At 40.4% G+C, this 13,539-nt stretch overlaps 1 protein-coding gene across 2 annotated transcripts in view; it reads right to left on the reverse strand.

Annotated features, from left to right (window-relative positions):
- LOC119746531 (dmX-like protein 2) overlaps positions 1–13,539 on the reverse strand; it is a 74,358-nt gene that overhangs the window by 4,211 nt on the left and 56,608 nt on the right. Inside the window, exons 26-31 of one of the 2 annotated variants that reach the window (XM_038223512.1) lie at positions 12,268–12,372; positions 11,168–11,206; positions 2,862–2,989; positions 2,465–2,612; positions 1,944–2,004; positions 28–158 (exon numbers count right to left, since the gene is read on the reverse strand). In XM_038223512.1, coding sequence (XP_038079440.1) covers positions 28–158; positions 1,944–2,004; positions 2,465–2,612; positions 2,862–2,989; positions 11,168–11,206; positions 12,268–12,372 — 612 coding nt within the window. The remainder of the gene's footprint in view (positions 1–27; positions 159–1,943; positions 2,005–2,464; positions 2,613–2,861; positions 2,990–11,167; positions 11,207–12,267; positions 12,373–13,539) is intronic. The other variant, XM_038223513.1, reaches the window with a different exon arrangement.

The raw sequence follows: 13,539 nt of genomic DNA on the forward strand, positions 1-13,539 counted from the left end.
ATTTTTGGGTTTCATCCCAAAACTCACCTTGTTGCCCTGGTCGTTGAAGTACATCTGGGTGACCTTTGGGTACTGACCGGGGAACCGGTGGGTGTAGAGTTTATGGGTGTGGCCCCACTCCCACATGTGAACGCTGCCATCGTTGGAGCCACTCAGATCTGCAAAAGGGGGGGGGGGGGGGCAATAAGACACAAAGAGTCCATTGACATCCCCTTTTGACCGAGTTACTCCGCAAAGTATTGCTTTAACCTCAACAACCCTGAATCCTCCAAATTGAAAATGATTGTGTCCACACCCTACGGCCGCAAGTCCATATATGTCCGTTTTCCATATGCATATCCGAAATGCGTACTCTGAAAATCCATGTGTCCGTATTTCTCTGCATACTTGACAGACGTAAAGGCTGAACAGAGAGTAGGCAGTCGCTTTGCTGGTAGAAAAATCAACTCTCAATCAAATTTGGTTTAACTTTGTCAAAGTACACATTTTACAAAAAAAAACATTGACACGATTCAACTCCTGTATGAAATACAAAGGGTATAAATATATTTCCCGTTTTATCAACGGAGGATTTTAATATTTAAATCAATGCATGTCCTAGTTTGTTTCAATAAGATTCACATATAAACTGCTTCGTTTTAAGGCCAACCATAAATATTGCTCATATTACCCCAATTTCGCAAAAAAAAAGTATGCATGTTGTATGCGTTATCCGTTTCAATCGCTACCTGAAGCGTATTAAAATTCAATGGATAACGCAGTATGGATAGCACAATAAGCACACATGGACGGATATATGGATTTTCCACCTAGGGGTTAGGTACAATTCTGTATTAAGTATCAGATTTAAAACCATTTTGTTGAACTCTACTTTGCCCCACTTGCATGTCTTCATCTTCTCAAACCAACTTAAGGCAGTGCCTGATTTACTTGGCTACGGCTCACTATTACACATGCACCTATGGAAGCAGCTGAAGCCACTCCCATAGACATGTCTTAGCCATAACCATAGTAATTTGAATGCAGCCTTATATTTTTATGACTTTTTATGCGATTAATGTTGTAAAGCGCATTGAGATTTTCTTGTGATGTAATGCGCTATATAAGAATGCATTATTGTTATTTATTTTTAAATGTGTACTGTTCACCGCTTACTTTACGGAAGTTATGAAATAAAAAAATGATACCCATTATGACAGAAAGGGTGGCTTTTCATGGATTTGAAGTCAGCGCAAAGCACAGCAGGAGTGGCTATATGTGACCTGTTCTGTCAAAAGCAGACGCTTCAGGGCAGAGGTTGAAATTAAGATAGGGCCAAAAAACGCTGTGGGGGTGATTTTTTATCGATTTTCTAATTTTTGCATATTTGTAATCCTGAAAATGTCTAAAATATACTATAAAAGTTTGAAACCCTAATTTGAACTCTTAACCCTAACCCCCTAAGAGTTCATTTGGAGAACAGTACCACATACTACAAAGTACTACACAAATTATGTATGCAGGTACCCAAATACTAGAAAGTACTATGAGTGCTGTGCTCACTTATATGCTAAAGTACTGCATACTACAGTTTACTACTAGTAGTATTTTGTAGCGTTAGGTGCGGTTAGGGTTAAATTAATACAGTATTTTTGATGATTTGTTCAGGTATATCAGTTAAAGAAATTACTGTTTTGTGACGTTCTTGGCCATTTTCTCCGTTTTCTACTTTTCGACACAATGAACTTCAAAATAGCATAACTCTGCCCAGGAAAGACCGGTTTCAAAAATTAAACCACCTTTTAAAAGAAAAAAGAACATATTTTAACAATATGCAAAAATCTCATTTTTGACCTTATGCCCAGAAAAGTTTGATTTTGACAGAACAGGTCACATAAGGACACACTATGGCACAGGTATGGTAATGATGATAACAACATCAGAGCCTAGACATGAAAACTTACAGTATGGCAAGGAGGGGTGAGCAGCGAGTCTTCTGATGTGGTACAACGGACGACTTGTTATCTGAAGAATTAATCATTGTATCACATATCAATTGGAGAATCATACAGGGCAGATCGGACCCATAGGCTGGTTGGGGGGATGTTGGGGGTTAAAACAAACCCCATATTTACTGGTTTTGCGTGTTTTTAAAAATTCATTACTTGATCTTGCGAGAGCCAGATGATGTATAAAGACTGCCAGCAATGTAGCTCTCACTGTGCACGCAAAGCACGACGGTGTAGTAATAAGTGCCTAACTTGCACAACATGGCGAGGCACAACACAGAGTATGCTCACGTTGCCGATGTCCGGTGCGCGTATATAAGACACAGTTTCATATGTTGAAGATAAAAGTTCCACTTTGGGGATTGAAGATCCTCTACCGGTATGTCTCAGGTTTGGGAATGGGCCTAGGATTTTGGAAGGAGGGATGTATATGAATCAGTGGTATTTTAAGGAATGTAAATTTATACAGAACTTACGATGTTGGTACCGCGGCCGGTTTGGTTAGAGAGATTCAGCTCGTTTGAGTAGCCGGAGCTGATGACCGAGGGGGGAGGCCCCATGGCGCGCTCGATGGGAGTCACCATCAAAAAATCATCCTCCAAATGACTGAGAGTGTTGCCTCGACTACATGATTTGATTAGGGGAAAAAAAGGCAAAGAATATTGGATCAATCATAAAATATTACAATCTTTCAAACTTAATCCCTCTGTGATTGACTCTCTGCGTGTTCCAACTACATGTCGGACACTATTTATGACTGGTCAAAACTTAGGGACTAGTCTATTACATGTGCTGGCAAAAATCCGTGGAATTGGTTAAGTAGTAAAGGAGGAGTGTTTTGGGCCCTGAATGCGTTTTGCAATGGTTTCATACTTTCGTGGTGTTGAGTGCTCGTCAATCTCCTCCTCCATCCAGAATGTTTGTTGTGGGTTCTGTAACAGGGATATGTCCAGTTCTAGCAAGCCCCGCTGCGTTGATACCACCACGCCAGTAGGGTTGGCCTGGGAAAAGAAAAAGAACCACAAACTTTTCATGAATACTCATAGCAAAATAAAACCAGTTCTCCAGACAATAAATGAGGACTGCACTAGGAAAAGAGAAGAGGAGGGAAGTCAATGAAGAGACAATGCACAAGAATGCTCTCAACGATGACAAGAACAGAGTAAGGCCACCATACGCCTGGCACTCACGTGAAGAAGATAGGAGTTTGTGCACATTTAATATAACAGTAGCCTTGCACACTTCACCCAATACAATCAACCACTAGTGTGTGCACACATTACAGTGAGGATCACTGATCCTTTCATTTTCAATGCCACAAGTTACCACAGCTGTGGTATATTGGCGAGTACAATTACCACAGTTGTGGTTTATTGGTGAGCACAATTACCACAGCTGTGGTATATTGATGTGCACGACAACGCAGTGGTGACATAATTGGGATGAATTGCCTGGCTCTGTATACTTTGGAACTCTGATTTTAAGTATTTTATTGTGCAGAATCTCTGTGCTAACCCTATGGTTTCCACAAACAAACAGTGGATGGCGTGCCAGTGGGGGCGCAGTACACACCTTATTTGCATACTTGTTCATGGAGGATGTGGCGTGAAGTAGGCTCAAAAATATTAGTCAAATAAATGTGCACAAACCAGTTGTGTATTTGCGTTAGCGCCAGGCGCCGAAGGTAATGCACTGAACTTCTGTTGAAGTGATCTCTCCGAATGCTCTCTTCGTAACCGTTGAGGGAGTACTAGTGCACAAGTCTATAAGCATGGAATCCTTGGTTACAGGATATGGGCTCTGTGCCCCGACGAAAGTGGGCGCCCTTTTACCTAGTAACGACGTCCCATGGGCGGGACATTTCGCTGGTTGACGCGCACCGTTCCTTGTGTGTGACGCATGTACACCAGGGGATTTGTACTATGTACACGCAGTGGCTGCGCTTCGCAGCAAATGAATTGCAGTCAGGCAAGATGGTGTCGGTCGATCACCCCCAACTGTACTCTCTTTGCCGGTGAGGGGGTAATTGTAAACGGAGCGGATACGCATGCGCACAAGCAAACAATTCCTCGCTGATTGACAGAGCAGCGTTTTCTACTACAGTTAGTAAAGAGGGTTAGTAAGAGGGTTTGGCGTTACGGTAAGCACAGCCATGAAATTTAACCCCATTTTCTTTGGGGAAGGGGGCAGTATCTCCTTGCCCTTCCTCCCTCAACGTTCATTTAAGGCATTTCTTGTCACAATTCTCCAGCAAACCATGCAAACAAAGCATCCTGCCAATTGGTGGAGCATGTTCTGTTTGAAGTGGGCACTACACAAGATTTACAAAATAACAAGAAACTAGGTATATATCCCACACTGCCTTCAGTGTGCCACAGCAAACACACAATATAGACATGTTTTTGTCGGGGAAAGAGTGCAAATTATGAATTTACTAGAAGTATCCTCGGCGAAAGGCTGAGGATTAGTGCCACGACTTTGCTGTGAGAAAAGGACCAACAAAGGACGAAACCGGGCAGCTCAGCTGCCTCAGGAAATCCCAGATGGAATAAACAGTGGATATATTTATCAATAATCAAAATCATTTATCAATAAGTCACTTAAAGAAGGTTATCTGTTAGTCCTGTCAATTAATCAGCACCTACATTGAATGCCTAGGGGAACTTCATCGAAGTGATTAGTAGAAAATTTAGAATTTACTGGTGAATTTGTGCAGGAGAATAGACCATGCTACGTGACCACACAAGAGATAACTGTATGTGATGCAGACAGGCAGTAAACAGATCGGGTGGGAATGGGGGGGGGGGGGATTTCTTCTCCAGTCCCCTCCCCTCCTTCCCCCTCCCCCAATTTTTTTCTTTTCGATCACTTTTGGATCCTTGCTACAGAGACATGTACTTTGTGCCACCCCCATCCCTCCAAAACTTTCACAAAAGCTCTGGCGGCATTTGTGAGACCAAAGAGCAAGGAACAGACAAATCACTTGACTGCACTTGTTCACGCATTTGGCGCAAAGTGCACTGAATGAAAAACACTTTATGTTCTCAAGTAGCCCGCCATCAGGCACAAGAACTAATCTCCCTCTCTCTCTCTTGTATTGTTCACAACGGCAGAAAACAGTAGCTTCAAGCATCCTGTGACATTTTTGTGACTAGTTTATGCTGTCATTTTTAAGAAAAGAGGAAGTAACATCATTTCCTTGGACCAAACCATCGTGAGAAAGAAAAAGGCTTTTTCTTTTTTAAATATTGCCCTAAATTGACTGACTTTAGTTTAGTTTGCAATCGATTACATATAAAGATCTTGAAAGGAAAGGCTCAATTTCAACAGAAACAATGGCTTTTGTTGAGAAAATTGATTATGTTCTTTTATTTATTATCTTCTTTTTATGCTCCTTATTCAGTTTCTCATTAATGTTATTTTTTTTCATCAACTCATTGTATGTCTTGTAATTCTCAGCAATATCGAAATAAATGTATGTATGAAATGAAAACTAAAATGAAAATGAGGATGAACTTTCACTACTTTCTCAAAAAGAACATCTACTGAGCTACTGAGAGTGATATTTTCTAAGCTTTTGAAAGGTTAGTTACTGTAAGGTTTTTCTGATGCTTCTTGGTACTCCTCATTACTCCAACTATATATACCCTACGCCCATCGGTGTGTGGAAATCATATACAAATTGCCATGGCATCCTGTGGTATTCTTTAATTGGGGAGAATTTTCTATGACTCAAATTCTTAAAATGTTACAAAATACTTGCAACCTTTGCAAAAGGCCAGAAAAAAACCCTGCATTAACGGGAATACTTTAAAAGTTATCCCTGTTGGTATTAATGTTGGTTGGATACTAACTTTATTTTGTAACTTTCTAATGTTTGTCTGTCAGTCTGTTATAATACTTTGTACACTTTAGGGTACTTTTAACAGTATTCTGTGTAATAGAACTGTTGACTTGTTTAGTTAACCTATAACTAAACTATAACCTGACTTTTTTACTTTTCAAAATACACTTTATTTTCAAATTTTTGGCCAAATGTGGCATTAGGACGTTTGAGGTCGGCAATTCGCCCCCCCCCCCCCCCCCCAAAAAAACCCCACAAACCCCTTGGGGGGGGGGGGAGTTAGAATAAACACATTTATTTTGACTTAATTGAAAATTAAGAAATTGAGTCAACTTAACTTAATGTGAATGACATTGCACTTTATTTTGAATCTGATTATTAGAGTTCTCTCCCTATAAACTATAACTTAGAGTGCACTGTTTTTATGGAGCAACCTCCCCCCCCCCCAAACCCAACCATTTCCTTAAAGTAATTTTAAAAAATGATTATAGGCCTAATTGTAAACAAGGTGTTTAGTGCATGCCTAAGTGTTAGTGCTTAAGTTAGTGAAAATATGTGTGGTCACATCTTAACCTGTTCCCTTTCATTTGGAATAGCACCACCCAGGGCTGAATTAAGTGTTTCGTAGGCCCTAGGCACCAGTGTTCCGTAGGCCAATAGGGGGTCCCCAATTGCAGGCAAATACACACTTGGGTGTGTGCGTATTATGGCACACTGGTATTTTCGTAGGCCTTCACTTTTTTTTGTAGACACCACATTATTCTAGGCACAGTGCCTACTGTGCCTTTTGGATAATCCGGGGCCTGGGCACCACCTAGTGTTAGGTGTTGTCCACATTGAATAGCGCCCCCAGTGTCAGATGAGATCCAGTCCATGGAGAAAGAGGGAAAAGTAGGCCACCCGAGATACTAGTTTTCACAAAGGCATGGGCATTATTTATACATTTCAGCTCATGCATCGGCATGCTTAACCCTTCCTTATGGCAGAACACATTGTACAAAAGCATGTAAAATATCTCATCTTCATTTATTTTATTTTCATGAAGGGACAGGGATCTTTAGCAATTGATTGTTTTGGCTAATTAACTCCTGTGTTAATGACTGTGTTAATTAGCTAGGCTTTAGGCTTCAAAGAATGCAAGACTTGTGTTTTTCAATGCATAAAGTTGTGGAAATAAGGTTCTTTTTGCAAATCAAACATAAAATTGAACTTATCTCAAAAGTCCTCTTTAGTTTTACCTCAAACAGTTTTCAAGAACCTATATATCTAACATGACACATCCCCTCCCATAAAATCCCAAAAGCCCAAAAGAAAAACAAAGTTTCACAACAACTGACAATGAAAACATCTCGCTTCAGCAGACACTGTTCATCGTAAACACGACGAAAAATATGCCAAGTTCACTGAAACTACGTCAAAGACCTACAACGGCTTGTGACGACAAGATGGCTCAAAAGAAAGACTCTAATGAGCACAAACAACTTAAGTTGAGCATTTGATGGTTTTGCTTGGTTGACGTCTTAGTGTCCACTTTGAAGCCATGCTAGAAACCTGAATGCACGTTGATGGTTTCCTTTGCATCACAAGGGATTGTAAAAAATTGTAAACAAGGGTTATTAGAGTTGAAGGGTTGCATGGTGAAGGTAGCAATTAGATAAGATTTATTACACAACACCTGAATAAATCCCAGTCATCTGATTGGTGGATCGTTGATCACATGTCATTGAATTATTCGTACCAACGCACGGCGCGCGCATGGCGCGTGCATGGCGCGCAGCGCACAGTGCAATGGAAGTTCTATTGCACTGTGAATAGAACTTCCATTGCACGGTGTCACTTCTGCTGGTGGTGGCGCTGTTTTAAATCGAGATAAATTGAATCTGATTGTTCTTATAACCTGTCGAACAGTTTGCATTAATATAAATATGATGAACTTGTCGAACTTTTAAACAGTTTTTAACCTGAATAAATTGGCTTTTAGAAGTCAACCAATCAGATGACAAGGATTTATTCAGGTGTTATATAAAACAAATAATGTTTCACGTTTGTGCAATGGAAAGAATAATTTGACAGATGAAATGTTCCATTCCACGAGGCGAACATTTCATCTGTCACCTCATGAAATTATTCTTACCATTGCACTCACAAACATTCATTATTTGTTTAATGTAGCACCATTTGACTAATCTCTTTTATGCGTTTGTGAGGTTTGGAAAAAAACGGGGGGGGGGGGGCTCAATGTTTTTGACAGTATGCTCTGCCCGTCGTCAGGATTCCAACAGTGAAGGGAGGTTATGTAAGATGCGTCACTGGAATCCCTTCAGTCTCCTGGCGACGGGCAGAACATACTTCCCAAAACTTTTAGCCCCCCCGGGGTTCAGAACCTCACAAAACTCATAAAAGAGATTTGTCACATGGTGCAACTGTAAATCTTTATCTTATAAACAACGGTTGTGAAAATGTACATCTGAAACCAAATTCAAAGTTGAAACACACCGACGCCACATTTTACTGCTGGAGTTGCACAACATGTTACTTTTTGCCTCTGAAGAAGAACTTGTTAAGTTTGTAACGCCGGGCCGCCTTAATTTTTAGATTTGTATATTTCAGGTCAATCCAGTCAGAAAGCAGTTTGCAGCAGTCCTATTCATTAACATGTTAATTTGTGCGACAGTTTAGTTACGACATTTTCAACACATGTGATGTTATTAAACTCCATGACTTACTTACAACAACAAACTTATTTATACAGTCATTTTAAGGGATGAGTTATGCCGTGCAAATAAAACATGATTTTTTTTTTACTGACAAATAATGATCACCTCAGAGTCTGTCACTGCTAAACTTATCAAGGCAGACACAAGAAATTCACAGCTTTGTTTTTAAGGTAAATGAAATAAAGGGATAAATAGTATGATGGAGCAGTTATGAATGTGTGGTTTTAACACCTTTTCAATCAAATTTTCCAATAATTTTGTTCTACTCTTTTACTCTAAGTTCAGATCAGGCCCTATCTATGGTGTGCGACGCGCACGCCCCATGTGTTCAACATGGCATCTTAAAGGTCCCTCTCAAATGACGTCATTTCCTACAGACCAGCCACGTGCATCGGCATTTTGAGCCTCAACTTGCATAATGTGCATCGGCTGCATTGTATTTCGAACACATTTTGAGCAACAAGCGCACGTGTTAAGAACATTTTCAACACTGCGCAATGCGTGCTTGATTGCGTAAAATACGCAGCTGCAGTTGTCCTACAGAGATGGCCGTCTTTGAGAGACCTATATATGGAGATCTTATTAGTGGTTCTCAAGCAGCAGTAGCTGGTGCGTGTGGCACGTACCGAGCGCATGTGGCAGAGACTGTAGGTTTAAACACCAGTCTTAAACATCGCTGACCAGTGCTTAAATGGTGGTCTAAGCAAGGGCGGATCCAGGGGGGGGCCAAAGGGGGCCATGGCCCCCCCCCCCCCAAAACGAAACCAATTTTTTTTTTTTTTATGTGACATCGCAATAAAGGCAGGCAATGAGTACACCACCATCTTTTCCTCAAAAAAATTGGTTAAAGTGGTCAGAAATTGCCTCAGATCGCACCACAGAGCATCTAGAATCCAAAAAATGTTCGGGGCCCTCACGGGCCCTGAACCCCACCCCGTAATTTTTTAGACCCACTTTTTGGGGGGGGGACCAAAATTTTTTTTGGCCCCCCCAAAAATTGTGTTCTGGATCCGCCCTTGGGTCTAAGACCCCCCAAGTGACCGCTCTTGACCAATAGGAATGGATAATTTGTCTAAAGATATTTATAAGTGCTATTTTACTACGACAGAATTTTGAAAGTTCTAGTCCCATTTCTAAGAAAGTCAAACAAATCTTTGTTTTACAATGGCGGGTGGAGGTGACTCAAGGACTGTTTTGTGACCAATGTAAGATTTTACTTGAAACATCGCGCAGCTATGCCAAGTGTTGTGAAATTGATTGTAATTTATTGCGTAGCTGCGCAACAAATATATTGCGCAAATCCCATGCATGGCGTTAATTACATGCTGATATGTGTATTGAGCTGCTACTATTGAGAGACCTCAGGCTTTGGAACTGCAACAAATGTGTGATCACAATCTGTGCCCTTTGTTCAAAAGATACCTGGAATTCACTACAGATTTTAGTAGATTTCTATAAGCCAAACCAAATTCTGAATGTCAACTTAGCATTAATTATTCAGAAGCGTTAAACAAAATAAGCAGCTTGTTATACAGTAGCATCAGCTGATGGTTTCTGAAAGAATCATAAATACCGATCCTAGTCATCCAATGTGCTTCAAGGGCAAAACAAGTGTATGCTCTTTTTATGTATTTTGTTGCAATGGCAGATTTAAAACATATAAGACTGAACCCATATAAACAAAACCTTTCTAGCCCCCGAAAATACCCTTCACCAACACTTTATAAACATTCCATAAAATTACAATTCATTTTCCATCTTTTTTTAATGGTTTTTCCACCATTTCGGTTAAAGCAAAAACAGTAGAAACCGTAAAAAAAAAAATATGGGAAATGCACTGTAATTTTACGGGCAATTTTTAAAGTGAAAATTTTCAAGAGTAATTGTTTATGAAAGACATTTTTGCAAGTGTAAATTTAAAAACCCTTAACCAAAACATCCCAGAAATAGGAACATGCATGACTCCAAAAACCTGAAACCACCTGTTTTAAAAAAAAAAGAAGTTTTGGTTTAGGGAATAAATATTTGCTCGGATGGTTTTAAGAAACCTAGGGGCCTGGACACGGATGATGGCCCAAGCAAAAGGCCAGGGCCATTAATAAACGTACTTGTTTAATTCCATCCAAAAACATATTTATTCCCATCCATAAATACCTTTCGATCAAAATCTTTCATCGATTTTGTTGAACAATTTTACTACATGTTTTGTGAAACACCCCTCTGGCCATGTCTATGGCATGTGCCTCGTGGGCGTAGTGCTAAAAATCTCCTTATATGGAAAATGGCGCGTGTGAGGCGTGTACTGCGCAATGTGGTGCAGAACGCAGCGGTATTTTACTGGTGGTTCAAAACCACCTGCGTAAAGGGCTCTTGACCAATGGCAATGGGTAAACTGTCTCAGGTATTTATGAATAATCATTAAAAGTACCTCCACCTCAACCTGCTATATTAAGAAGGAAGAAAAAATGCAGGAATTAGTAGTAAGGTTTCTGCTGTTTAGTAACCAGCAATTTCAGCACAGCATGCAATTAAAAAAAAAACTGAAGCTAAAAAAAAACTCCTGCGTTTGTGCCATGTGCAGTTAAGTAATCTAAGGGATTTTTCTTTTTTTTACATACTCGGTACTCGCCGTTCATTGTCACGTTCTTCCAGTCCGCCTGATGAGGGGAAGGGAGGAGGGAACAGTTGGGAAAGGGAAGGCGATTAATAATTAATTACTATCATGTGATCGTCACATGATCATCACGTGATCATCTCATGCCAGGTGCTACATGTAGTACAACCACGGTACACAGGGTCAGCATGTAAGACGCATCATAGTGCTTGGAAAAAACAGTTTACAAAACATTGATTAGGGCTTGTAAAATCACACTTTACTACAATATTTAGAAAATGTCCCTAGGATTATCATTTTTAGAACTTGACAAGACCAGTTGTGAGTTGTGCCTCAGTCGCTGTACTTGGGGTACATGTATATTCACGACAAGTCAACCTGCAAAGGGCAAAGGGCACATTGGAAAGGGGGGGGGGTTCTTGCTTTTAGGGTAATTCAGTCACACAAGCAATTAAACTGCCAAACTATACAAAAACAAATTACTTTTTTTTCTGCAACAACTGAGGCTCATTCATAGTCCTCTCAAAACAGAAAGTGAAGCGAATATCACAACTCCAACTTGTTAAACATTAATTTGACGTTCCCCATAGCCCTAATGAATAGTTTATCGATACCACGCATATAATGAACCAGTCTCAATGCTGACTTAATAATGCGCTGCATAATTGCTGGTCAGGGTTGGACATCTTATGGCAAGTGCCATGAACGCCCATCTGTGGCAGATACCGCACTTCACAAGTCTTCTTCATTCATTCATCATTCAAAACTTTCAAAATCTGATTTAATCTAAAGACAACACAGACATAATGTTGGGATGGGACAAGAATTTTCTCCTTTTTTTGTGGGAGGGGGAGGAGGGAGGGTCAGTCAGAGGGAGACATGCACAGGCTACAGTTTTTAAACAGATTTTAGTTCTCGTTTGCAGCAAAACATACAATAAAATAAAAATCAATGAGAGAGGTGATCTGGACAAGCATAAGCAAGACATGAAATGAAAAGTCTGGCGACAAGTTTTTAACCTGACTCTAATGCCATCTGTATGTATGGGGGAGGGGGGGAGGGGTGTCTAAGCCCAGCCCATTCAGAGTTTGTACCAATTCATACCTTATTGAAGCAAAATGCTGGTATCTTCTCCTGTTCCTTGTGGATGAGTTTGACCTTGGAAGTTGGCATTGTCCCAAAGCCAGGAATGCCTCGTACTGAGTCAACCTTAAACACAAAACAAGAACAGGATTTAATTCAAAATTGATAGCAAAATCATTTCCTTATTTCTTTAAAGACAGGCATTGTACCGGTATCTCACCCTTGCCGAATCCAAGGGGAGTAAGGAACCTTCTCCATACGTTAGACTAAACATACAATCGCACCCAGGATTACACCATGCTTTCCGATGTTAGGGTGCCGTCCTGTCAGAATTAAGCCCGTGATTCAGCACACGATTGTGTCAAGATACTGATTTGTTTAGCATCTCCCTTACATGGGTTCTGGGTTTTGAATGTACATGTACAGCTAAATGCACGGCTGGATCGCGGGCTAGAAATGCTGAATCCCGGGGCCGAATCGCGCGAATGAATTGTGGGCTAAGTTCTGACAGGTATTCATGCAGGCAGTTACGGCATTGGCTTAACATGTTTCCATGACAAATAATAACAACTGGAACATCGAATGCCAAATGAAGAAAATTGCGGTTGATCCATAAAAACAATTCTGATTTCTTTCAGTGCATTCCTGAACCCTTCAAAAAGAGGTCCGGATTCTTTTGTCCATGTTTATATATCATCAACACTGGAAGATCACAGGCCATGTGAAGACATTTTGGTTGATCTATGCATTCCTGAATCCATCAGGAAAAAGTTCCAAACTTGGGTGTCAGATCTCGCCATATTTTGGGTAGTAAGGTTTAAAGGGTTAAAAAAAAAACACAACCAGGGAGGAAAAACAAGTGATCCACCGATCGTATCTGCCGCCTTTTTTGCCTTGTCGATCTCTATATGTTTTGTGGTCTTAAAAAAAGTAAATTTTGTGCATTTTTAAACAATGACCCCTCGATGATATTTGACCTATTTCGGAAGAGTTGTCATGAACCCACACCCAAGGAACACTCCATCAAAGTTACGTTGAAATCCATCAAATTCTATAGACAGAGAAACATTTGAAGCATACTTGAACAGTGACCTCTAATGACCCCTACATGACCTTTGACCTCAGTAATCTGATGAAGAATTGTGTCGTCCCACCCAAGGGTCACTGCATCCAAGTTTCATCAAAATCCATGAAAGCATGTAGAAGTTATACATTTTGTTCAAACACTTAACCTAAACTTTAACATACGGTTATACGGGGACACATCCGTACGGGGGATACGGTCATACTGGG

This window comes from Patiria miniata, unplaced genomic scaffold (assembly GCF_015706575.1).
Source record: "Patiria miniata isolate m_02_andy unplaced genomic scaffold, ASM1570657v1 HiC_scaffold_7, whole genome shotgun sequence".
Classification (NCBI taxonomy): domain Eukaryota; kingdom Metazoa; phylum Echinodermata; class Asteroidea; order Valvatida; family Asterinidae; genus Patiria; species Patiria miniata.